A 26932-nucleotide genomic window follows, 5' to 3' on the forward strand; every position below is an offset into this window, starting at 1 on the left:
TAATCCCTTTGATGTTGGCATGGACAAGTGGGATTTGAGTTTGCCCTGGTGGTTTTCAGGGCAAACCAAAAAAAAAATGTAAAACGAACAAAAAGTCCACGTAAGGCCCAGTCTCCCCCTGGGAGACATATACACTCTGCCTACAACTTTTAGATCAGATGTGAGCTCACAGCAGCTACTACTGCAGTGCCCTGCTTGCCACCACACACTCTGCCATAAGCAAGCCCCCAATTAAATCTATTTTTTACAAGTTGCCTTGGCCACGTGTGGAGGCACACACCTTTAATCCCAACACTTGGGATGCAGAGGCCGGTGGATCTCTGTTAAGTTTGAGGCCAGCCTGGTCTACAAAGTGAGTTCCAGGACAGTTAGGACTGTTACACAGAGAGAAACCGTGTCTTAAAAATGAAAAAAAAAAAAAGTTGCCTTAACTGGACAGTGTTATCACACGCCTTTAATTCCAGCACTTGGGAGGCAGAGGCAGTTGGTTTTCCAAATTCAAGGCCAGCCTGGTCTACAGAATGAGTCCCAGGACAGCCAGGGTTACAGAAAGTAGCCCTTTTTCATAAAACCACCCCTGCCCCCCGTGCCAGAAATAAAAAGCTGCCTTGGTCATGGTGTTTCATCACAGCAGTAGTAGCCCTAACTAAGACCAAGACCAACAGGAAGGGTGGGTGGGGCCATCCCGTGGGCTTGGGTTTCAGAGTCTAATAAAAAGGAGAAACTGAGCACACGCATTTATCCGTTGCTTTCTGCATCTGCCGATACGATTTTCCCACCATCATGGATTATGTCTTGAACTGTGAGCCAAAACAAATCCTAGCTCTTAAAAAAAAATCTAATTGAGGCTAGAGAGATGGTTATCAGCACTGAAATGCACTTCTTGGGAGCTTAGGTTCAATTCCCAGCACCCACATGGTGACCCACAACCATATATAACTCCAGTTCCAGGGATTTGATGCCCTATTCTGGCCTCCCTGGGGCACCTGGCACACATGCAATGCACAGACATACATGCAGGCAAAGCACCCATACATATAGTAAAAATTTTAAATAAAAAAAATTTAAGCCACATTTCATTCAAACTGAACACTGTCCTCATCAGCATTAGGGACTGACGAACCAGCCTGTCTCCATCTTGGGCTTAAAAGCCATTTTATAGTAAAGACAAACTAAGTTTATTCCTGTTTATGATTAAACCTCTGTTTCTCAAGGATTGGATTCTGCCCCTCCTGTAACCTTAGCTACAAATGGTTCTGTACTGCCTGTTGCAGGAAATGACAACCATGCTTTTGTTTCGAGCGGTTATATGACCACCTATGACAAACCTGTGGTTATGACACCCTTGTTACGACCACTTGCAACCATGTATTTTTTTCAGGAGGTCATTATGACTAACTCGTTATGCTTATGTTCTGCGTCTCTAACCCCACCTATTACCTGTCAAATCACCCATTTGGAAGCCCCTACCTCCGAGCTATAAAATCCTTCTCTGCTTCATATCCAATGCTCATCTCTTGAACCTCGACTTTGGCGGGAGACAGCCTGTGTACATGAATAAAAAAAGCTTGCTTTAATTAATTTGGCCATGATGATTCGGGCCAATGACCTTTCTCCTTGGATCTTTGGTATTAACAGTATTTTACTGAAAAACCAAGTCAAACATGAGTGGAAAATTTAAGCATGTTCAGGATTGTATTAACTTTTTCCTAAGTGTTACAGAATGCTGTTTTCTGGGCATGACATGGCCATAGCCAGGTGGAAATCAGAGCAGGCATGGTAACTTCAGAGGACCCTCATAAGACTGGGCTCACTAACACTCCCTGGAGAAAGGGGAGGAAGTTCATGAGACAGCCTATAGGACACAGAAACAGTTGCTAGGGGAGGCTTTTCTTCCACAGCCTGTAAGCTGCTTCTGTAAGCCTACTTCTCCTCATCAGCTCGCCAACCTAGACTGGGATGGACTGTTGTTAGTAACCTTTCTGGGGTGACTACAAGTTTGCTCAAGTTTCCCCAAGAAAAGTCATGCGCCCTTGAGGTAATGGTCCCTTGATAAATGGATCTGTGAGGGTAAAGACAACGTAGAAGTACAGTGAGTTCCTCGGTTCCCTGCTCCCACTCCTGCAGTGCTGGGATGGAGGAAGCCAAGGCTTTACATGTGCCACTATTTAAGAGGACAGCGTATATATACGCACGGGCCAGGATAACTTCAAACTCCTCAAGCTTCCAACAGTCTCTCAGGCTTTTATAATCGCTTTATTACAGAGGAACATCAGAGTGAAGTTTGGAAATAAATAAATGTTGCTATGGTTAAATAGACAAAATATATCCAGAGAGTATAATATACATTAATTTGTGTTACTTCTCCAAGTATCACCAATGTACAAATTATTTTGTGAAGTTTTTCTCACATAAAGGATTTAAAATGCAAAGACTATGGAACTCTGTATTGGAAATTAATAGAAGCAACATAGCTCCAAATACTGAAAATGTAAGACATGTTTCTTAGGTATTCCAGGCATACATATTAGCTGTAAGGGCTGACAGTGTGTTTCAGCAATGTGATTCAACAAAGCTAATCTGTAAACATATCTCCTATGACAATCAGATGCAAACCATTCTATCACAAATCTGCAAAACCCTCTGAAATGTAAACCTCAATGACATGGTAAAAGAAATTCTACTACTACAAAAGCAGTAACAAAGTTATTTGGTTTTTAAGATGTAGCGTAGCATAATGTAAAAGTCAAATGCCTCACCTAGAAGCTGTTTTTATGAAGACCTTTTTCTTTGTGTGTGTGTGTGTGTGTGTATGTGTGTGTGTGTGTGTGATGGATCTCAGTGTTTCCGAGGCTGGTCTCAAGTTCCTGCCTCGGCTTCCCGAGTCCTAGGATGGCAGGCATGTACGTGTACTACATGTCTGGTTTGAAGGTACAGTTTTGAACTTAAAGTTTTTGCATACATTTATATGTGTGTGTGTGTGTGTGTGTGTGTGTGTGTGTGTGTGTGCGTGCACAGGCCATTGCACAGTGTGGAAGTCGGAGACAGTTTGCAGGAGCCAGTTCTCTTCCACTTCTGAGTGGGTTCAGGAACTGAACTCAAGTTGTCCAGCTTTCACTCGGGTGGCCAGGTGTGGATGGTGAGTGGATTTACTCACCGAGCTATCTCATTGGCTAGCATTTCTTAATATAATGTACTATGTGTTTAATTCTTTTCTTTAAAAAGACTTTGTATATAATTAGGATATTGAACTAGAGCTCTAAAAAGAAAAATGCAGATGAAAATAGCTATATAGAAATAATGGTATAAATGTGAATTTATACAAAATGTACTGTACTTCAACTATGTAAGGCTTAATATGAGTATTTGTGGATTCTGAGTGTTCCACACCATAGTTTTTAGAGTAGTTGCAAACCATTCAAAATCTAGTACTTCTAAAATGGTTTCGCCTTTTTAAAAAGCATCTGTTTATTTATTTCTAGACAGGGTCTTGGTAGCCCAGTCCATGGTGGGTTGACCCTCCGACCTCATCTCCCAAGCGCTGGGATTGCAGGCATACCCAGCTTTGTTTTCGTATTTTCAGCAAACATGGATATCATTTCATGCCAACTGGTCTATGCTGCTGTATTCAAAAACAATGAAAGGTTCTTTATCTTTTAAACATCTTTTAACTATTTTTTGAACCGCTGCAGAATCTATATAGATTTTTTTCTTTTGAGATTTCAGAATGCTGTAATTTGAACTAATGCCTACCAAGAATTGGCCCAAGCTTAAACAGAAGTCACAAGAAAGACACAGGTGTCAAACAGTTTAAGTCTGGCCTATGCAATTACATAGAATCACGATTACTTTTTATGTGAAAAGTGTTTCAGAGTAAAAAATACTTTTGTAAAGAATATTATTGATAGGATTTCATATCTAAGTAGAATTTTTATACTGGATCTTGCCTCTTTCCTTTGGGAAGTACCCCCTTGCTACAGCGTGAACCAAGTACAGCCTATGCCGTGCTGGCCATGGTGACTTGTGGGTGAGCCCTTAAATTAAGATCAAATACTTATTAGTCAAAGCTAGGGTGATGGTATTCCTTCCACATGGCCAAGGTAACTAACACCAGTTCCCACTTCTATAAGCCTTGAGGAATTTTAACCACAATGAGGTCTAATAACTCATAGCAGAGCGCGGTGGCTCTTCCGGAAGCGGCTGTTCACCAACTGTTTTTATGGTGGTAACCCCGTGATCTGGAGTGCGACGGAAAGTGAGAATGCTTTGCTGTCTGTGTCTTGGTTCCGGAGCTGGTGTACCCTCTGGGAGACTTGCATGGGGATCTTGCGATGGAATCACAGTGCCGTCCATGTGGTCTGGATTTTGCTCCTGAGCCAGTCTGCTTTGGGGGTGAGCGTGACTCTGATTTTTCTATTGACTTGGACCTTTTCGGTAAGGACTTGGATCTTGACCGGCCTCTAGATCCAGAATTCCTTCTCGGTGTTCTCGACTGCCTTGCTGAGGTAGACTGCCTTGGTAGTGATTTGGAGCGGGATTTAGACTGACTGTAGGAAGATCGCCTGTGTCGAGACCTGAAAGCATGTGTAACATTAGAGCATGTACTTTATACAAGACAACAGTCTGAGAGACAGCACTTTCTGATGGGCTTCATAGTGCTATGGTTCGAATAGGAAATACACCCCACAGGGCTGTCAGAGGGACTCAGGGGTTAAAAGCAGTTGCTGTTCTTCCAGAGGATCTGGATTTGAGTCCTAGCACTCATGTGGTCAGTTATACACAACTGTCTGTGACTGCAGTTCCAGGGGATCTGGCACCTTCTGAACACTCAAAGCATTGCATAAATGTGAGGCACAGACACACACACAAGTAAAAGACCCATATGGATAAAAAGAAAACCTCCCCAGACTCAAGTATTAGGGGCCTGATTGCCAGCCAGTAGGCTTTGGGTGTGTGACTAGATTCTGAGGGATCTGACCTAATCAGTGGGTTGGTCCCTGATGGACTCACAGTGTATGGAGTCATCAGGAGGTGTGAGGTAGGAGGGCCCCCCCCGTCTGTCTGTCTTTTGAAACAGGGTTTCTCCGTGTAGTCCTGGCTGTCTGAGAACTTGCTTTGTAGACCAAACTGGTCTTAAACTCAAGGATCCACCTGTCTTTGCCTCCCAAGTGCTGGTATTAAAGGCATGTTGTGCTACTGCCTGGCAACAGCTGTTTCTTATCACCTGTTCTCTCCCCCCTCCCGGCTTACTGTTTGCCATGAATTGAGCAACCTGCACAGTAAAGTCACTGGGTACAATAGTCTGCCTCACATCAGGCCCACGGCAATGGATCTAGCCTCCCATGGGCTGGACCCTCAGAAACTCTGAGCAAGATAAATCTTTCCTTCTTAAGTTCTTCTTTGGAGTGTTTGTCATCATGATGGGAAGTCTGATTAATATATTATGTTCATTATGTTTTAATAGATTAATGACAAGACACTTTTTTTTTTTGGCAGCACTTGGCCTAGAACCTGGGGCCTTGTGTTTGCTAGGCAAATACTCTACCACCAAACTACACCTCTAGCCTAAAAGAAATAATTCTAATTTTATCATTCATGCTTTTGACTCAAACATACATAACAAGTCTGTAATATCTGTTATACTAGAAAATATGCTCAAAACATTTTTACCTTGTGACGCTATATCATATGCCTTAGTTCTACAAAAAAGTCCTGTATTATCCTGTTCAACCTCCCAAGTGCTGGAATTACAGACATGCACCCAACACCCTGCTGGGTTGAACAACTGTTAACAGGCATAAAAATTGGAAGAAAAAAAACCTTATAAATAAGGAAAGAAAGGAAACAATCATTAAAAGTTTACAAATAATGCTTGTAAAAGCAAAAACTGCTGTACGAGTTAGCATGATGGGAAATGCCTATTGTGGCAGCATCCCAAGAGACTGAGGCAGAAGGATCTCAAGTTCCAGACCAGCCTTGGCTGCACAGCAATGCTCTCTATGCAAAGAAAAGCAAAACCATCCTCTGAAAGCATTAGAGAATAGTCAACATAAGCAAAAGTTGAGTCCAGAAGCCTCAAGTTCAAAGCTACCGAACTGGCTGGGACTTAAGGGACAAAACACTTGAATTATATAGCATCTTTATATATTATACAGTTATTATAATATATATTATACAGTTAGGAGGCACTGGTCACCTCTGTGAACCCAGCAATGGGGGTGTAATGGGGTAGAGAGAGGTAGACTTCAGTTCACTGGACAGGCAGTCTAGCCTGAAGCATGAGCTTCAGGTTAAGGATAGACCCTGTTACCAAAAACCAAGGTAGAGAGTGATCAAGAAAGACACCTGAGCCAGGTAGTGGTGGCGTATCCCTTTAATCCCAGCACGTGGGAGGCAAAGGCAGGGGGATCTCTGTGAGTTCAAGGCCAGCCTGGTCTATAGAGCAAGTTCCAGAACAGGTTCCAAAGCAACACAGAGAAACCCTGTCTCAAAAACTAAAAAGATAAATAAATAAATAAATAGACACTTGGTAATAAGCCTCTAACATGCATGCATACGCACATGCACACAGTGCACAGACATCCATAAGCATATACCTATAATACAAACAACCAAAACAACAATAACAAGACCCTGCCTAAAGCTAAAGAGTCTACAAATCAGGGGGTGCTGGGAATACAGCCCCAGAGCCAGTGTAGAGGTCCAGCAGAGCACCCGCGAGCATCTGCCAGGTCCTGAGTTCAACGCCACAGCCCAGGAAAACAAACAGAACCCATATGTGATAGGGAAGAGCATGTCTTTCTACAGAAATTTGTTTGTCCATATTAAACCCGCCCTAGTACTTCTTTAAAACATTTCCTAGAAAAAGGGAAACACGGAGCCGTGTGCTGATGCTCTCAGTGCTCACTCTTTCAGGCTGTCTGAGCGCCTCCGGTCTCTGCCCCACGATGAACTTCGACTTCGAGACCTCCTCTGGCTGGGGCTTCGGGATCTCCTGTGATCACTCGGCGAGCACAGGTGGCGTTCCTTCGACTTCATTTGCCCGGGTGCTAGAACATGAAGAACAAGGTTCCTAAGAGTTTACCCCTGAAAACCACAGTCCCTGCCGCTCGGTCGGGACCGTATTCTGAAGACCTTTAAGTGACACGCTACTGTTGCTGACACTCGGAAACAGTAACAGCTTGGCTCTGTCATAGAGAGCTAAGGGTCCTTTACACTTACTTTTGCGATCACCTTGGGCAAACTGTATCTCGATTTGCCGGCCACAGACCCACTTCCTATTGAGGTTATAGAGTGCGTCTTCAGCATCTCGAACATCTTCAAACATGAGCTGCTGTTAAGGACACTTTGGACATCAGACGGTAAACGAAACTGTTTCTGGGTATTATTTACATGTGAAATTCAATCGACAAGAAAACCAAGTTCTGGCTCCAATATGAATAACCAGAAAAGCTTTTCTGTTTTATTATGAAAACAGATGCACTCTTGTGATTTAGAAGCATGAATACAAGAACAGAATAGCAGATACAATTAGCAGCATAATTTGAAATGTGAGGAAAGAAATTAATTTCAAATTAGCTGGCATTATAAAATCAAGAAATAAAATAAACTGCTTAGGGCTTAACCCCCTTTTCAGAGAAAGGATTTATCAGGTTTTCACTGGAAATATCAGCACGCAGAAGCTTTTATTCTGTAAGTAAAAGGCCTCTATCGCTAAAAGTCTAGTTATGAAATGTAAGAGAAATGACTCATTATAAACAGAACTGCAATAATAAAAGCAAGCTAAGACAAAAGATGACCTTGGCTCTTTGAGGGTGGTGCCCACCTCTGAACCTACTACTTTCAACAGTCCCCTATGTGCTACTAGTTAGGTGTAAGTATAAAGTAACAGGAAACCATAGAGGTCTCAAAGAAACCTGGCACAAATGGCTACCTGAAGCGCCTATTAACATATCAAAGGGGACGCTGGCTCCAGTCTCTCCCATCGCTTATGGTTGGAGTCTAGCTAACAAGCTGGTCCAGACTGGGGGAAGGGGGGCTCGGAGAGGGGGGTAAGGCGATGGGGGACTGTTGTAGAGTTTCTGAGATAAAGAAAAAACACATTTAATAAGACAATGTTGATCTCATAACATCCATCCCTAAACACGTATGTGGATAAGCACACTATGAAGCATGTTTGCATGCGCACGTACAGTAGAGGATATTGAACATAGGCGAACCCTCGGGGGCGGCGAGTGTAGAAGTCAAGCGGGATGTAAACGTCCACTATGGGGCCGTACCGACCGAACTCTCGGCGTAGGTCCTCGGGCCTGGAGCGGTACAGAAACAAGGCAAGTAAATATAAACAGGCTGAATAACACTTGGCCTACAGAAATCCAACTGAAACTTTCAAAACAAAGCGTATCGTCCGGCCAGTGAGAGGGCCCAGCTCACTGGGTAAAGGCTGAGTAGCTCAGCCTAAAGACCGGAGTTCAAAACCTTAAGCCCACATGGTGGAAAGAGAATCATCTCCTGCAAGTTGTCTTTTACTCTTTAAGCATGGAGAGAGAAGAGGAGGAATAGAACACAGAGAGAGGCCCACACACAAATAAAAATAAAAAAAAAGAGGAAAATGAAAGTATATTGTCTAAACTTCCATATCTACAGCTGTCTCTTATAACAGTTACTCACATTTCTTTCTCTTTGTGGGTGGGGGAACCAAGCCTTGCTATATGGACCAGGCTGGCCTTATACTAACAGTCCTTCTGCCTTAGTTCCCCAAGTGGTAAGACTGCAGGTTGCACCATCAAGCCTAGTTTCACCCAAGGCTTTAAAAGGAAAAAAAAAATCTCCTCTGAGTCCTTTCTTTCTTGGAGACCCTAATCCAGGAAGTCTGGATGGGGGACCTGGGAGTCTGTATTTTTACAAACATTTTATGTGGTTGTTAACTTAATTTCAAAAGGCCTGGCCCAGCACGTCCACTCTTGAAAATTACTTCCATCACAAGACTTGATGTTCATTTAAGAATGCATTCTTGTCTCACTATAACTTCATGTTTATTTGAATTTTGTTTTCAGAAAGCAAGAAATTAGAATCTAAAGCAGTCTCAGAATTATTTCTTGGACTTTAACAAAAAAAAAAGTGTGTTCTTCCCGTATACCATAAAGCAAAGTTAACTACTTTATTCTTATAGCTAATGATATTTTGAACCTTCTGTATGTCTTCTACCATTAAAGGCACAGGGCTTACTTAAGAAAAAGCAGAGAGAGAGAGAGAGAGAGAGAGAGAGAGAGAGAGAGAGAGAGAGAGAGCGCAGTCAGAGGCATCTGAAGGAGTCCAGAGCAGAGAGAGAGAGAAGTAGAGTGGACCTGTAGTGAAGAGGCAAGAAGGCCTGTTTTTTGTCCTGCCCAGCTCCCGCATGGTTAGCTTTACACCCGAAATAACAACACACAAACTGTATTCTTTTAAACACTGCCTGGCCCATTATATCTAGCCTCTTCTTGGCTAACTCTCATATCTTGATTAACCCATTTCTATTAATGTATGTAGCACCACAAGGTGGTGGCTTACCGGGAAGATTCTAACCTATGTCCATCTTGGGCCAGAGCTTCATGGCGACTGCCTCACTGCCTTCTACCCAGCATCCTGTTCTGTCTACTCCACCTATCTAAGCTGCTGTCCTATCAAAGGGCCAAGGCAGTTTCTTTATTAACCAATGAAAGTAACACATAGACAGAAGACCCTCCCACATCAATGACCAGCAGGATGGACGTGACCAGGACTATCTGTGAGAGAGGGGAGAATAGCAGGGGATAGGGAGTAGAGAAAAGAGCGAGAGGAACAGAGTCTAGAGAGAACATAATAGAAATAGCAGGGTTATAAGGAAAGTGAGCAGCTTTGGAGGAGGGAAACCTGTGAGCTGGAGGGAATCTGTGAATGGGGAACTCCTCCTATCGTCCATGTTGAGCTCATTTCTGGGTATTTGGACTGCTTTTTGGAGTTTGGAGAATTGGCATTTCCTTTGAACCTTGACAACAGCATTATTTCTCTTTGTGGAGCGACAATTTAACTGGAGGCACATGTCTAGTTGTGCTAGCTGACAATTACATACACAAGAAGCTGTTTGTCTGAATATGACTTAATTCCCACAACTCTGGCTGTTTACAGACAGATTAGTCTGTCTATAATGTCACTGAGCTAGCAAGTAATGGAGATGGAAAAACACGCCTGTCTGTCATCAATCACTGTCACACACAGCCTGAGAGAGCTCACAGAGGCTCAGCCTTAAGTTCTAAGCATGCATGGTCCTGAAGAAAGAAGAGAGCTTTAAAAACAATACAGAAGGGAGACTCCAAGGTGACTGCACAGCTTCTGGTCCCGGTGAATGGAAGGAGTTGTTATCAGTAACAGTGATGGAATATCAGTAACAGTGGTGGAATCTGGGGATCAAACTCAGGTTGTCAGGATTGCACATGGAGTGCCTTTTCCTGAAAACAAGAACCCAGAAATTAAGTCCATCCACCTATAAGCACCTGAGTTTTGACAAGGAGGCCAAAAATACACACTGAAGAAAAGACAACACCTTCAACAAATGGTGCCGGTCAAGCTGGATTGAATGAAAGTGAATGGAAGTTACTGAGTGGAAGAATGAAACTAGACCCATATCTCTTACCCTGTGCAAAACTCAACTCAAAATGGACCAAGGGTCTCAACAGAAGACCTGATACCCTGAATTGATGGAGGAGAGAATTGTAATATAATAGCTCTTATAGGAACAGGAAGGAATTTTCTGAAAAGGGATCAACATAGCAGGCATTAGTACCAATAACTGACAAACGGGACCTCATTACACAAAGCAACTTCTGTACAGCAAAGGACACCATCATTCCAGTGAAGAGCAGCCTACAGAATGGGAAAAAGATTTGTCAACTATATATAATATACAAAGGAATAAAAAGACCTTAAACACCAAGAAAACAAATAACACAATTAAAAAATGGGGTACAGAACTAAACAGAGATTAGTCAAAAGATGAAATACAAATGGCTGAGAAACAGTTTAAGGAATGTTCAACATCCCTAGCCATCAGGAAACTGCAAATTAAAATAGCTTTGAGATTTCATATTACACCAGTCAAAATGGCCAAGCTTAAAAAAAATGACCCCAGATGCTGGAGAAGAGTCACAGAAAGGGAGCTCTTAGTCACTGCGGATTGGAATGCAAACTAGTGTGGCCACTATGGAGATCAGCGTGTGATTCCCCTGGAAGCTGAGAACCGACCTATGTCAAGATCTAGCTGTAGCACTCTGGGCATACACCCAAAGGACTCCATCTTACCGTAGAGACACTTGCAGATTCACAGAGAATGAAGACACAGCACGCACGGAGCCTGGCACTGGTCTGCATCAGTTTGGGGTCCAAGGACTGAGGAGACGTGGACACAGGCCCCCATTCCTAACCCAGAGCAATCTCCAATTTGATGATCACTTGCAAATGAAAATTCCATTTCCTCCAAAGGAGTCTCACTGGGGAAACAAACTACTCTCATTGGTCGGCTGCATGCCCAGGAGTAGATGCCAGCAGAAAATGAACTCAGTGGCATCTCTGGATGTCCCTTGTCTCATGATGTCATGTCACATCTCTTCATTTAAAATAATTTATTATTTATATTTTCTTTGTATATTCTTCCTCTCTTTTACCCTACACGTCCTTTGCATATCTATTATGACTTTCGTTTTAGTACTTTCTGGGATTACTGAGTATGCAGATGTTTGGGCCTCTGCTCCTCGTGCCTTCTCTTGGCTTCATAGAGAAACTCTGTCTCTAAAATCTGAAATAAAATGTAAACATACACACAGTGTACTGGCTTGCAGTATGTCAGCCTGAACAAGCTAGAGTGGAGGAAGCCTCAACTGAGAAAATGCCTCCATAAGATCAAGCTGTGGGAAGACTGTAGGGCATTTTCTTAATTAGTGATTGATGTGGGAGGGCCCAGTCCATTGTGGGTGGAGCCACTCCTGGGCTTGTAGTCCTGGATTCTATAAGAAGGCTGAGGGAGCCCTGTGGAGCAGGTCAGTAAGCAGCAACCTCCTCATGATCTCTGCATCAGTTCCTACCCTAGGTTCCTGCCCTGTTTGGGCTCCTGCCTTGGCTTCCTTTGATGATGAATTGTGTGATGTGGATGCATAAACAAAAAGAGCCCTTTTCTCCCTCAGTTGCTTTTGTCATGGTATTTCATCACAGCAGTGTTAACCCTAAATAAGGCATACGCGATGACAAAAACTAAATAAGGTGATATATGTGAAGCTTTTAAAAATGACATTTACTCTCTGCATGTGTGTATGTGTTGGGCACAGATGCCACAGTGTTCATGTGGAGATCGAACAATAGCACGAAGTAGTCAGCTCTCCTGCCTTGTTTGCCCTGGGGACTGAACGCGGGCTGTCAGGCTTGGCCACAGGTGTTTGACCCTACTGGGCCATCTCTGACTTATTCTAAGTTTTTCACCTGGCACTTGTCACACAGTGGGTATTTAACAAAAACGAGAAACTATTATTCTCTTGATACAAAACAATCTCAGTTTTGATTACCTCCCCAGTGTCGGACTAAAAAGTGATGAAAGAACAGAAAATAGAATTAGTAACTCTCAATTATCAGTTTAAGCACTCGGGGGAGGGTTACCTGGATCCAAGGTTCGTAGTCACATGAAGACATGGTTTTTTTTTGTTGTTGTTTGTTTTACTTTGTGGTGCTGGGGACAGAACCCAAGGCCTCAAGAATGTAAGGCAAGCAATCTGCTGAACTGCACCCCCAGGCCAGATGTGTTTTATTCAGAATGCACAATGTTGGAGCATTATAGAAATATGAAATATCCACTATTTTAGAGCTTCTAAATCTACAAAGAAGAGAATCCACATTATTCATCTGAATACATCTTTAGCGTGGTGTGTGCATGTGGCTTATGTGAGATCGGAGGACAACTCGAGGGGGTTGTTCTCTTCTTCCAGCACGTAGCTCCCAGGGCTAGAACTCAGATCCTCAGGCTTGGAGGCAGGCATCTCCACTCACGGAGTTATCTTGCTAGCCCCTTATACAACTTAATAATAGCGATGTTTTAAAAGCTAGTTCAATATACACAAAAATCCAGGTTTCTGACTTCTCTTGAAAGTAAGTTGAGGCAAGGCAAATTGGGGGTGCTAGCGGCATATGCTTGTAATCACAGCTAGGGGAGAGGTTGGCATAGGAAGCCCAAATCCTGGTTGCTGAAGCGATGTCCCAGTAGCTATAGATCAGTAGGGAGCCCAGCATGCACACAGCCCTGGGTCAGAATCTCTAGAATTGAAAAGGGGGGGGGGAGGTAGCAACATGACTTCCCCGTTAGATGGTGCATACTCATTTGCTGCAGTCCGGGCCATTCTACTATGCCTTGTAAGCTGGCAGCCTCAGTCACCTGCATACCTCTTGGGGCCATCTGATTTGGAAATGTCTGGGGTTTCTTTTGTAAACATGCCACAAAGACCTGGCGCTAATTGTCCAAGTTGTCTAAGTGTGAGATTTTTTAAAGCCTACCCAAATATTAAATTCTGCTTCTCTATGTAACAATATATTGATAAACAGGGTAAGAAAAGAACCATAAAACACAGGCATCTTAAAATTCTATTAATGAACAGTCTATAGTTGTGGCACATATATTTATAGTGATCAAATTTGAAGCACTTAATATCCCTAAAAGTAGATTATCAGCTTAGTGGTGGTGCACACCGGTGATCCTAGTACTTGGGAGGGAGGTGGAGGCAGAAGGATGAGAAGTTCAAGGTCATTTTCGCCTACGTAGGGAATTTGAGACCACCCTGGACTAGATGGAGACTCTCTCTTAACAAATCAAAACTTAAGTCATGATTACTCCAGAAACCAACATGTGAAGAAATGCATAGTTTTGTGCCTATTTGGGTCCAGGCACAAAGGTTAAAACCTTTGAACTTCAACTTTTCCTTAAGTGGACAAGATGGTAGAACTAGAAAGTGGGATTAAGTGATTCCAGTGAAATTAAGGTGTCTTTTAATGTCACCTCTCCCATTTCCTCCTACTCCTATTAAAAGAAAAAGTGCTCTATGAAAAAGGACATTTCTTAAGCTCTATGCTTGACAATCCTCTAGACAGAATTTTCAATGAGGGCTGCAGGAGACAGACTCCCAGGATTGAAACTGACAACTTAACCAAGATGAAGGGCTAAGACTGTCTCCAGCACTCAAAGAAAAACAAGAAAAATATACATCAGATAATCGACTAGTCGTGTGTGTGTGTGTGTGTGTGTGTGTGTGTGTGTGTGTGTGTGTGTGCGCGCGCGCGCGTGTGTGCGTGTGTTGGCTTTTCAAGACAGGGTTTCTCTGTGAAACAGCTTTGGCTGTCCTGGAGCTCGCTTTGTAGACCAGGCTGGCCTCGTATATTAAATTTGGGCCGTCAGCACTGCCTGAACAGCGCAGAGGAAATTGCAAGGCCTAAGGTGCGCATCCTGAGATGAGACAGCCCCAGTTACTCCGGAAGGTTAGTGGGCGGCGTCTGCAGGACGCAGTGACAACAGGGCCTGAGCAAGCACTGCCACCACGGCCCGCACCTCGGCCAGCATCCTGTCATCATGACAGCACCCCAACACCTGGTCAGCACCCCAACACCCGTACACCCAGTAGTTCGGTACACCGACACCTGTCCATGACTCCAACACCCGGCCAGCACGCCAACACCCACTGGTACCCCGACACCCAGCTGGCAGGCACCCGACAGCCTGCAGCCGGGCACCGAGGCACCCGGCCGGCATGCGACAGCCCACCACCCAGCCCGCACCCAGACACCCCTCCACCCCGACCCGTACTCCCGCGGGGTCCCGTCTTGGCTCACCTAGTGGCGTCGGCGACGTTCCTGACGAACAGGGAGGTGTTGGGGGGCCTGGTGTAGCGAGACATGCCGCTCGCGGCCCCGCTCCCAGCCGCCCGCCGCGCCCCCTCCCGGGCCGGCCGCGCAGCCGCAGACGCGGGCTGGGGGCGCGGGGCCTGAGCGGCCGCGCCAGCATCAACCTGGACACTGTCTCAGCCGCTCGGGAACAGACCCGATATCCACCGATCCAGACCGGGAGACATGCCTCACCCAAGCAGTCCCAGAAAAGTTCCCGGACAGGGCTTCGAAAGAGTCCTGAGTAAGGGGCAGGGCCCCTACTGCGAGCATGCAAGCGTAGCCTCAGCGTTTCCCTGAAGAGATCAACTCCATCCTCAATGGAGAAGGAATGTACACACACGAATAGGGAAGAACAGCTACAGTACTGCGGCTTTAAGTGTGAAGGCCCGCAGCAATCAACTGGGGTAGCATCAAAGAAACCCAGACAGCAGATCTTTTGTTTGTTTGCTTGGCATATTTTTGTAACAACGTTTCAGGCCTAGGATCCCTTATGTATTGTGGCTGCACACCAGGATCCAGCTGGACTTACTAAGGAGAAAGTTGAGAGTATTTTGTATTGCTTAGCTGGGCCGCTGTAACAAATGCAACAAATTTGATGACTTAATGAAGTTTATCCTCTTAGGACTGGGGGGGGGGGGGCGGGAGAGGCGCGGGTAACTCAGTTGGAGTCTTTTCCTAGCATGCAGGAGGCACGCTGTTCCAGTACCTCATAAAACCCGAATGGTGGTGGCACCTGTAATCCCAGGGCTGCTGGGGAGGGAATGGTAGAGAGATCCTCTACTACAGAAGGAGTTTGAAGCCAGCCTGGTCTAAGTGAGATGTGTCCTCACTGATATTGCTTAGACCTCCTCTTTCCATTTCCAAACATGTTTGAAGCCTCTAAGCATCTTTTTCAGAACAACAGCATTCCCTTTTAGTGCCTGAGGCAGGAACATTTTCAAGAGTAGACAACTCAATAATATTACACCAGGGTGGGGTAGGGGTAGGGGCTGGAGAGAAGTTTAGCAGTTAAGAGTGCTTGCTGCTTTTGCTGTGGTCCTGGGTTCGGTTCCCAGCATCCACATGGTCACTTACAATCTCCTTAACTCCAGTGTCAGGGTATTCAACACCATCTTCTGGCCCCTGTGGGGGCACAAAACACACGTGCAATGCACATACATACATAAATAAATAGATGTAGGCAAAACACTTATGAACATAAAACAAAAATAGTTTGAAAAACGGAATACTGTACTAAGATTACCCAGTGTCCTAACCAGTTGTGTTGAGTAACTGATAAAATTGAGCTTCATTGTTCTTTTGATGTTTCCTGAGGGCCCAGACTAAAAACCCTCCCAGTCCTAGATTTAAAAATAAAACAACAAACAAACAAAACCCCCACATTTACCCAGAGAAAAGTCCCCCTTTGCTGACCCATGTCTTCAAGCATCAGATGACTCGTCACAGAGTGGCAGAGGCTCATCCAGGAGTGGACTCGGTCCAGTGACTGGGAGAACAGCTCAGGAGAGAAGCAGGCTTGCTGTGCAAACATGAGGTCCTGGGTTAGAATTCCCAGCACCCATGTGATAAAATCCTGAGCATAGCCACACACCTGTGACCCCAGCCTTGTGAGGTCAGAAACTCACTGGGCAGCAAGCCCTGCAGAAGTGAAGAAGTCCAAATCTTCAGGTTTAGTAAACGACTCCATCTTCAGAGAAGAGAGAGAGGTAGAGTAGAAGACACCTTGTAACCTCCTCTGGCCTCTGCACAGGCACACATCTGTGACTCCTCCCACTAAAATAGAAACATTTTAAATTAGGAGAATAAAGAGTTAGTCTAGAATGACAATGTGGCTAGAGACATGTGCCCTGTGAAGGACACAAGAGTCTGTGGACCTCTTTGCCCATCATCACCTTCAAGCCTCATGAAGACAAGACTTATATTTTTAAATATTTTAAGAAACTACTTATGTAGATTCTATAATTGTTTTGCCTTTTCCCACTTGGAGACAGGGTCTCATTATGTAGCATTGGCTGGTTTGGTACTCACTGAAGTAGCTCCAGCTAGGCTTGAATTTACAGCAATCCTCCTGTATCAGTCTCTGTAGCACTGGAATTACAGGCATGTATGCACCCCATACCTTCCTATTTCACTTAGAAAAAAAAGTTAAATAGTTGTGATTGAACCAGGAGTGGTGGCACACACCTTTAATGCTAGCACTCGGGAGGCAGAGACAGGTGGAGCTCTGTCAGTTTTAGGTCAACCTGGTCTACAGAGTGAATTCCAGGACAGCCTGGGCTGTTACATAGAGAAACTCTGTCTTGAGAAAAACAAACAAAACAAAACAGAAATAAACAAACTCAAAACTTGTAATTGAAATCAACACAGACCTGGGGATAGAGCTCAGGATGGCAGGGCACTTATCTAGTGTGCATGAGGCCTTGGGTTTGGGTACCAGCATTGTAAAAAACATGAGGAAGAGGAAGGAGGAGGAGGAGGAGGAGAATATTATAGCTCTACAAAGAGTACTGTAAAAAGAAAAAGTCAGAACCCTTTTTCAACTGTTAAAGCTTGCTTTAACGAACAAATTCTTAATTTTTTCTTTTGAGACAGGTTTTCTCTATGTAGTCCTGACTGTCTTTGAGCTAACTCTGTAGATCAGGCTGGCCTTGAACTCAGAGACCTGCCTGCCTCTGCCTCCAGAGTGCTAGGATTAAAGACATGTGCCACCACTGCCTGGCTAGACAAACTCTTAAATCTTTGTGTATGTTACATGTATGAAAGCAGATGGTGTCTGGTGAGAAGGCTCAGCAGACAAAGGCGCTTGCCACCAAGCCTGACAACTTGAGTTAGATTCCAAGGCGCTACGTGGTAGAAGGAGAGAGCAGACTCCAACTGCTTTCTCTTACCTTCACATCCACACACACAAATCAATAAACTGTAATTACAATATTCAAAACAGAAAACAGAGGCACATAGGAAATTATAGCTGATGTTTGGGTATTGTATGACTTGTGTCTGATAAAATAGCTAAGAGTAGTGGTCGCCATTTAGAATCTAGGATGTAGCAAAGGCCTTTCTGCTCCTTCTCTGTTTGCTCCCCTCTGCTGTCTCTCCAGGGAACCTCTCCTAAATAGTGCACGAGAACACAACTTTCTGGCTTCTTTCTGTTGTGCTGTCCTGGAACTCATTATATAATACAGCCTGACTTTACCATGATAATCCCCTACCTCCACCTCCAAGTACTAGGATTGATTATAGTCCATAAGTCACCATGTGTTGTGTGACATTCCTGTGGTATGTGAACAAATGCGTACTCATAACAAACAGCACGGAAGTTCAGTTTGAACAGATGAGTTTTATTAGGGGTGACCTGCAGGAATATGGGTAAGGGGTTACTTACGGGAATGACTCAAAGACAGTTGCGGCACCAAGGTCCGTTCTGGAATCTATAGCAGCTCAGAAAAGCTGGTAACCAGCTCACTCAGCAACCAACAAGCAATTAAACAAATCGAAAAGTATCTTCTAGGCAGCTCAGCTGGTCTGAATCTCTTCCAGGAGCTTAGCTTGTCCGAAAGTGTATCTAAACAGTCTTTGCATGCTATAGACGCTTGAGGAGGGAGGGTCTTTGTGTATCAGATCAGTTTCAGGGACTTTCTGAATGAAGCCTTTGAGTTGTCCACTTCCTGAAAGTAAGGAATTTGTACAGTCCAGGTCCTGTACTCTGAGACTGTCCCGTCTCAGCCCGTGTCACCGCACACAGCAGACTGGTGTAGCTTAAGCAGATTAATTATCTAGCGTTGGTTTTGAGTGTTATAGTGGGGAACTATAACTAACAGAAATCAAGTTGTGCTTAGGCCTGTGTGTGCGCCTCCAAGCGTGTGTGGTAATTTGAAGGATTAATGCTGCAGTTCCCCAGCAGGTGGCGGTAACTCTCCTCTAGTGAGCTGCCACAAGCTCCCTCAACAGTGAAGTGGGAGGTGATGGGAGGCTTGGGTTTTTTTGCTTGCTGATTTTGTTTTGTGTGCTGTATTTGTTTGGTGTGTGTGGTACTGGGGATCGAGCCTGGGCTTTATGACTGCCAGTCAAATGCTCTATCACAGACCACGCCCCTCAGCTGATAGATTTATATAGGATGGATTATAAATCCCCCCCCCCATTATCTCACACTGTTTAGAAAACACCATTCATATAGCCCAGTTGGAAAACATGATTGCCTCCTATTATGAAGTTTATACTTATGCTGCGTGTAGGAAATATGTAAAATCTCATTCTACGACAACCTAAGTAGAAGGGGTAAGTTAATCTCTTTCAGAAGTCAGTGAGCATGTTCCCTAACGTGTATGAATCTAGATCTTGAATGTGTTGGATATACGGGTGTTTCTTCATTTGCTAATTTTTTATGGTTGATTTACTGTATTCAAAGTGACTATATTACTATATATATAATTAATATATTACTATATTCTTACCTTTCCTTCCAGTTTTCTGCCTTGTTCATCTTCAGTTGCCCTCCTGTTTATCAAGGCCTGCTCTAGAAGCCACATCACTCAGCCAAAGAGACTATGTCACTCAGCCTCCCTTGCTGAGGTGTCAGCGTGACTGTGTTCTGATCAAATACATGTAAACAGAAATGTTCTACAGAGACACCTGGAATAGCACCTGAAAGGGAGTTTGTTCAGCTTTTGCCCGATTGCCTGGAGTTTGCACGGATAGCTAGAACACTGTGACTATCTCCCACTCGATTGCCTGGAGTTTGCAGGGGCAGCTGAAACACTGTGAGTATCTCAGACTCAATTGTCTGGAGTTTGCATGGACAGCTGAAACACTGTTACTATCTCAGACTCAATTGTCTGGAGTTTGCAGGGATAGTTGGAACGTTGTATCTCACACTCGATTGCCTGGAGTTTGCAGGGATAACCGAAACACTGTGACTATCTCAGACTCAATTGTCTGGAGTTTGCAGAGATAGCTGGAACACTGTGAGTATTTCAGACTCAAAAGGATTTCTTGAGGAAGAACTCACATACTTGATGGCAGCAGAATAGAAGTATACTGCTTAGTCCCTGAAGACAGTGAACTTGTAGCTAAGACTAGACATCTTTTATGTGAAATACTCTTGCTAAATTATCTGTTATTTTGAGGGCTTTTTTTTTGAGTAAATGATGCTTTTTTATTTTTGAGACAAGGTCCCACTATGTAGAAACTACCCTAGAATTCACTGTGTAGAGAAGGCTGGCCTTAAAAGAACAGAGATCTTCCTGTTTCTGCCTTCTAGGAACTAAAGTTAGAGATGCATGCCGCCATACCTCACATAGATAGGTACATGGTGTATGCAGAGAGGAGAGGCACATTTGATTTTGTGGACTCCTGTGTTTCCTATGATTTGTGTTTGAATCTGTATTGGCCAACTGTCCAAAGTCTGCCAGAGCTGTCTTCTTTGCATACAGGGCTTCTGACGACCACCCTGAGCTTTGTAATGGTGGGCAAGGCAGATTCTCCCACATCCCCAGGATTCCCCAGTTTGTATCTCCTGAGGTAGCTAATGAATGGTATATCTTGAGGGCTCCTCCCAAGTGTGTTGGGAATGTGGGAAAAAGCCACAGTCCTGAGATCTGAATAGGTGAACTTGGCTTCATAATTTCAAAACCCACCAAGTATCAATCACCCTGCTGGAGGAATACAGCTGTGGATGTCAAGCACTCTGTTGGAACCTCAGTATTTGTCAATTGTGTATCAGTGAGTTTCATGGAAGAAAGGTGGTAATGGAAGTTGATATATCCACATCTCAGGCTCAGAGTTATCAAACTCCACATTTGTGGTGATATTTTGTTTGTGAACTAACAAATAAAGCTTGCCTGAAGATCAGAGTGCAGCATTAAGCCACTAGTTAGTCATAGAGCCAGGCAGTGGTGGCACACACCTTTAATCTCGGCACTCAGGAGACAGAGGCAAGCGGATCTTTGTGAGTTCAAGGCCAGCCTGGGCTACACGAGATCGAATCTGTCTAAAAGAGAAACAGAGCTCACACAAAGGTGACCCCAGCACTGTGGATCCCATGCCTGTAATCCCAGGATTAGGGAGGTAGAGACAGGAGTGATATGGCTGGGTGGAGAGAGGAATCTAAGGCAAGAGGAGACAGGAGCTCGGATGCAGTCTGAGGTTTTATAGAGACAGATGCCGTCTGAACATCCGTAGAGATAGGATCACCCCTTTGGTCTGAGCATTGGTAGAGGTAAGAACTCTGTAGTGAGATTTCATTTGTATTTTAATAAATAAAACTTGCCTGGAGATCAGAATGCAAAACAGCCATACTAGTTAGCTATATAGGCCAGGCGGTGGTGGCACACACCTTTAATCCCAGCAGCCACACTAGTTAGTCACAGAGGCCAGGCGGTGGTGGCACACACCTTTAATCCCAGCAGCCACACTAGTTAGTCACAGAGGCCAGGCGGTGGTGGCACACACCTTTAATCCCAGCAGCCACACTAGTTAGTCACAGAGGCCAGGCGGTGGTGGCACACACCTTTAATCCCAGCAGCCACACTAGTTAGCTATATAGGCCAGGCGGTGGTGGCACACACTTTAATCCCAGCAGCCACACTAGTTAGTCACAGAGGCCAGGCGGTGGTGGTGCATGCCTTTAATCCCAGCACTAAAGAGGAATATAAGGCGGGATGAGACAGGAGCTTGCTCCTTTTCAGTCTGAATTTCATAGAGGAAAGCGCTCTCTAGTGGCTGGCTGCTTTGCTTTTCAGATCATCAGGTTGAACCCCAAGATCTGTCTCTGGGTTTTTATTATTGTGCTACAGAACTCTCTAGTGATTGGCTGCTCCATTTCTCTGATCTTTCAGCATGAACCCCTATATCTTACTCCAGGTTTTTACTGTTAATACCAATTACAATTCAAGCTACACATATTAATTTCATTTGATGCGTTCTGTTCATAGGCCCTGAGGTTAGGGTTACCTTTCCCTGTATCATCGCTGCCTGGGCCTAACCATTCCTTGCTTGTACTTTTTTGCCTGTGAGCATTCAGCCCTTGTGCCCTCCACAGCCTCCTTCTGGGCTGTCTGTCACCACGGTCCTGAGGCAGGTTGAATCTAGGCTGCCAGGCTGGTGACCATTCCCTGTGCCCCAATCCTTCGGGAGGGTTCAGTTTTAAATAATAGATTTCATGTCAGAGGGGCACCAGCCACGGCCCTCTGAGGTCTGGGAACTCCTTCCAGGGATGATCTATCCCACCCGGAGAAGTCACGGTCTCAGCAAGCCCAACAGCTGGATTTGAGGCTAGTGAGAGCCGCAGGCTTGTCCTACAGCTGGGACTGACAGTCTCTTTCCACCACGGCCACTTGGAGAAGGCCTCTGCTCCCCTCCTGTCCTGGAGAGCCACATTGGGTTTGCACTCAGCCCAGCTTTCTCATGGTGGGTACATTGCTTCTGCGCTTGTTACTCCTTGTGTGGGTTTCTTGAATCTTTTCATCTCCCCCTCTTTTTGGAAGAGCGCCTTTCTGGTTCTAATACTGGCACTTCTCTGCTGGATCACGTGGAGGAAGCCTGCCATCTCACCTGGAAGTCTTGAAATAGTATCTTTTAAAAATAGAAATAAAACAAAGACATTGAGAGAGAAAACAAAGCTGAGTATGCCGCTTAGGAGTGCTTGCCGAGTACGCAGGAGGCCCTGGGTTTGGTTCTTCATATTACAAAAAAGTGGGGTGAGGTGGGGCTGGGGGTTGGGAGAGCAAAAGAGTTAAAATGTTGATGGGAAGGAACTTCCCAAATCTAGAGTATACTTACTTTTTCTTACCCCTATACACTTTTCCATATCCCTATACATATCCCCCCAAAGTTCAAATTAAAGAAATAAAGGAGGGGCTGGAGAGATGGCTCAGTGGTTAAGAGCATTGCCTGCTCTTCCAAAGGTCCTGAGTTCAATTCCCAGCAACCACATGGTGGCTAATAGCCATCTGTAATAAGATCTGGTGCCCTCTTCTGGCCTGCAGGGATACACACAGATAGAATATTGTATACATAACAAATAAATAAATATTTTAAAAAAAAGAAATAAAGGAACCTAAATCATTTGAGGAGATACTGGCTGTGTCTGGCCAGGATAGGATCCCAAACTCCTTGCTACATTAATAGAAAATATACAAGTTAAAAGCATGTTTTGAAGATGCAGGCTTAGGAGGATTGGGAAGCATTTTGGCAATGTAGTCTGTCTACTATGTGCGTGCCTTCCCCACCCCTACAACATGTTTTGTTGTCTGTCTGTCTATCTATCATCTATCTACCTATATTTATATCTATCTATCTATCTATCTATCTATCTATCTATCTATCTATCTATCTACTATCATCTGTCTATATCTATCTATCATCTATCTATGTCTATCTATTTATCTATCTCTTTATCAACTATCTAATCTCTTTTTATTTATTCTTTTACTTTGCCACTCTAAATACTTGAACTCACTCATTCAACACCAAATCTATGCCTCTCCCAGAGTACTCTCTAGACTGTATATTGTGTGCCAGTTTCCTAGAAGATTGGAATATTCCATCTCCCAGAGAAGCACTGTAAGATAAAAAGTGAAAAACTCAAAATAGCTCCAGGAAGTCCCTGAAACAGACTAGATTCACTAGGCCCCTCCCTCCCAAGAATAAATGATAAAGACTGCTGAGAGTTACTCTCAGAGGAGCTGCTTAGATAAGCCCAGCAGTATTGCTGATGTTACTTTAACTATGTGAACGTGTGTTACACTTGTTTCCTCTGCCTTTGTTAACAATGTAAAAATGTGTCATATTTGTTTGTTCTGCATTTGTTTAATTATGTCAAGTTGTGTTGCATTTGCTTGGCTTTGCCTGCCTAAGGTATTTGATGGATCTAATAAAAAGCTGAATGGCCAATAGCCAGGCAAGAGAGGGACAGGCTGGCAGGCAGGGAGAGTAAGTAGGAAGAGAGAAATCGAGGCTCGAGAGAAGAGATGAAGGAAGAGAATGAGGGAGAAATAGAGGGACATCCCTGGGGCCAGAAGCCATGCTGCTGCCAGCCAGCAAACAGAGCAGGACATACAGGAAGGGGGAAAGCCCTGAGGCAAAACACGGATGAAGAGAAACAGGCTAAGGCGTAAGAACTAGTGGGACAAGCATAAGTTAAGACGGAGCATTCGTAACTAATAAGACGTCTCTGTGTCATGATTTGGGAACCGCTTGGTGGTCCAAAGGGCCTGGTAAACAGTGGCCTGAGAGAAGCAGGAATCCTGAGCTACTTGTGAGCTGTCTGCAGGCTGCGCAGTGAGCTCTCGTCACCCCTGCTGGAGTGGGCTTTGGTGATGCTGATGTCTTCGAGTCATTCTTGTTCCTGCAAGTTACCCCTCGCTCATATCTCTGGGAGTACCCCCAATAGAACTCATTGGCTCACCTGTGCTTTGGTTGTATCCATACTTTGGTCTGTCGTGGGCTCGTATCTGGGGTAAGTGTCTGTATGGTGCATGTCCCCAGGAAAAGTCTGCCACACAACTCTGTACAGCACAGAGACATAAAGCGAAAGGCACCATGCAAGACCTTTGGAAACACTGTAACTGTATTTTCCTAATAGGTTTTGCTAGAAATTTCAGATTTGCACCCAGCTTCATCTTCTGTAATGCCTGTAATAACTGGATGTTTTTAGACCACAGACAGCTTAATTTATTAATAACTCTTCTTTTTGGAAGAAATGTTTTTTATAAACATTTAAATATAAACATTAAACATTTACATTAAATGTTAAAATGCGTACCACCCAAATGAGTGGGAAGTGTGAGAGTGAATGTTAGTGCCAGAAATGATTAACCAGGGTACGCCCACATCAAGCTACACGCATTGGGGATGGGGAGATTGGTACAGGGAGTAAAGTACTTGCCTTGGACATGCAAACACCTGTGTTCGCATCCCTAGAAACTATATGAAGACATACATGGTAGCATGTGTCTGTGTCCCAGGCCAGCTACCACAAGCTGCTAGTCGAGGCAGGACTGTCCTCAGTACCTCATGGGCCAGCTAGCCTGGCAGAGGCTTCAATGAAAAGTGAGTGACCCCGTCTTAAGTAAAGTGGAAAGCAAGGACAGTCAGTTGCCGGAGGGTTTCTTCTACTTTGCACGTATGTACTGTAACATGTGCGTGCCTGCACATACATACATTTACACACACACATACATACGCACACAGTAAACCATTGTAAGAATTTTTAAAGCCCTATATGTTGCTTGAGAGATCAAAGCAAAGAGCTGTCACAGGTCTTTCAGGGGCTGCTCCCAGCTGGGTCAATGGAATGAGGAGCAGTGTAGTAATATTTCATTTCTATTTTAATAAATAAAGCTTGCCTGAAGATCAGAGAGTAAAATAGACCCACTGGTCAGCCTTACACACCAGGCAGTGGTGACACACACCTTCAATCCCAGTAGTCACGCTAGTTTGCCATAGAAACCGTGTTGTAGTAATAGGAGCGGCGGTGGGGCTGCGTCCCCAACACCCCAGCCGCCTGCCCGGCTAGCTTTACCCGAAATAATTACACAGACACTGTATTCATTTAATCACTGCTTGGCTCATTTCTACCTAGCCTCTTCTAGGCTAACTCTCGCACCTGGACTAGCCCATTTCTTATCATCTGTATAGCACTGGTCTTACCGGGAAGATTCTAGCCTAAGTCCATCCTGGGTCGGAGCTTCATCGCGTGTGTCTGCCCGGGAGAGGGGCATGGCATCTCTCTCTGAAGCATCTGCTCCCCAGCGGAGAGCTGTCGAGTCTGACCTCACTTCCTCTTCCTCCCAGCGTTTTGTTCTGTCTACTCCTCCCACCTATCTTCTAACCAATGAAATGGGCCGAGGCAGTTCCTCCATCACCGTGTGGTAGTGGTGCACGTCTAAAGAGAGGAATATAAGATGGGAGGAGACAGCTCTCACACACCATCTCATTCTGAAATTCCTGGAGGCAGGATCACCATTTTGGACTGAGGTAGAGGTAAGAGCCAGTGACTGGTTGTTTTGCTTTTCTGACCTTCAGGTTGAACTCCAAGATCTGTCTCTGGGTTTTTATTAATTGTGCTGCAGAGCAGTTGGCATTTTCCACTCATGACCCTTAGCAGAGAAATATCCTAAGTGCTTGTGTATTGGTCAGGGGGGTCAGCACAAAAGAGAGGCCTGTCTCTGGATGGCCCTTTACTGTCCTCGTTTCCAAGAATGGCTGTGGCAAGCAGAGCAGCTAATCTCACTTGGCAGGAGAGAAGGAAGCCCACGGGAGCTTGAGGTCACTGAACACTGGGACAGCCAGGACTTTGAAATAGCTGCCTTCCTTTTGTGGGTCCTTTGAGAAAACCTGGACGGAATTGAAAACAAGGGGTAACAGACTCTGCTGGCTAGGTTTACGTCAACCTGACGCACACTAGAGTTATCTGAAAGGAGGGAACCTCAGGTGAGAAGATGCCTACATATGCTCCAGTTATAATACGTTTTCTTAATTAGTGATTGATGGGGAGGGCTCAGCCCATTGTGTGTGATGCCATCCTTGGGCTGGCAGTCCTGGGTTCTATAAGAAAGCAGGCTGAGCAAGCCATGGTGAGCAAGCCAGTAAGCAACAGCAAACTCCCTGATCCTTTGGCTCTTAAAAACTTTCTGCCCACTCTTCTGCTGTGATCCCTGGACCTTGGACGCTGGAACTGTGTTGTAAATGTATCATTTGGGACTGGGCTCCACAGCTCTGTGTTTGGATTGGTTTTAGTTTTCTGTAATGGTCTCCATCTATTGCAAAGAGACGTTTCCTTGGTGAGGGGTAGTGACTCCACTTCCCAGGCCGCATTCCAAAGAAGGATCCCCCTTGTTTACTTAGTAACTTTGCCACATATCCAGCTGTTAACACCAGGAACCTGGTGCCATTTCTCTGCTGCGCCCCTCTTCCAAGAATCAGATGTTCAACCAGGCATCAGCGGAACTGTGGAATGTTCCTGGGAGTGTTGGGTTAGCAGGAGCCTGGTAGTCCCGCTCATACT

At 44.7% G+C, this 26932-nt stretch overlaps 1 protein-coding gene across 1 annotated transcript; it reads right to left on the reverse strand.

The window, feature by feature from the left end:
- Positions 1 to 2240: 2240 nt before the first annotated feature.
- Srsf12 (serine and arginine rich splicing factor 12) lies at positions 2241 to 15048 on the reverse strand. The gene is made up of 5 exons (XM_075971249.1): positions 14875 to 15048; positions 8210 to 8309; positions 7222 to 7330; positions 6908 to 7049; positions 2241 to 4574 (listed from the first exon to the last, which is right to left on the reverse strand). The coding sequence occupies exons 1-5, from the start codon at positions 14937 to 14939 to the stop codon at positions 4205 to 4207; spliced, it is 786 nt and encodes a 261-aa protein (XP_075827364.1). The 5' UTR covers positions 14940 to 15048; the 3' UTR covers positions 2241 to 4204.
- Between the last annotated feature and the right edge of the window lie 11884 nt (positions 15049 to 26932).

The sequence above is a fragment of the Microtus pennsylvanicus genome, chromosome 5 (genome assembly GCF_037038515.1).
Source record: "Microtus pennsylvanicus isolate mMicPen1 chromosome 5, mMicPen1.hap1, whole genome shotgun sequence".
NCBI classification, from domain to species: domain Eukaryota; kingdom Metazoa; phylum Chordata; class Mammalia; order Rodentia; family Cricetidae; genus Microtus; species Microtus pennsylvanicus.

Excerpts from the sequence above, each read along its gene's own strand:
- Srsf12 (XM_075971249.1), bottom strand. The coding sequence starts at position 14,939 with ATGTCTCGCTACACCAGGCCCCCCAACACCTCCCTGTTCGTCAGGAAC. Across the intron at positions 7,331-8,209 it reads GCCCCCGAGGGTTCGCCTAT|CTCATGTTTGAAGATGTTCG; the intron begins GTTCAATATCCT and ends CCTTAACAGCAG. Across the intron at positions 4,575-6,907 it reads CGCTCAGACAGCCTGAAAGA|GTCTCGACACAGGCGATCTT; the intron begins GTGAGCACTGAG and ends ACATGCTTTCAG.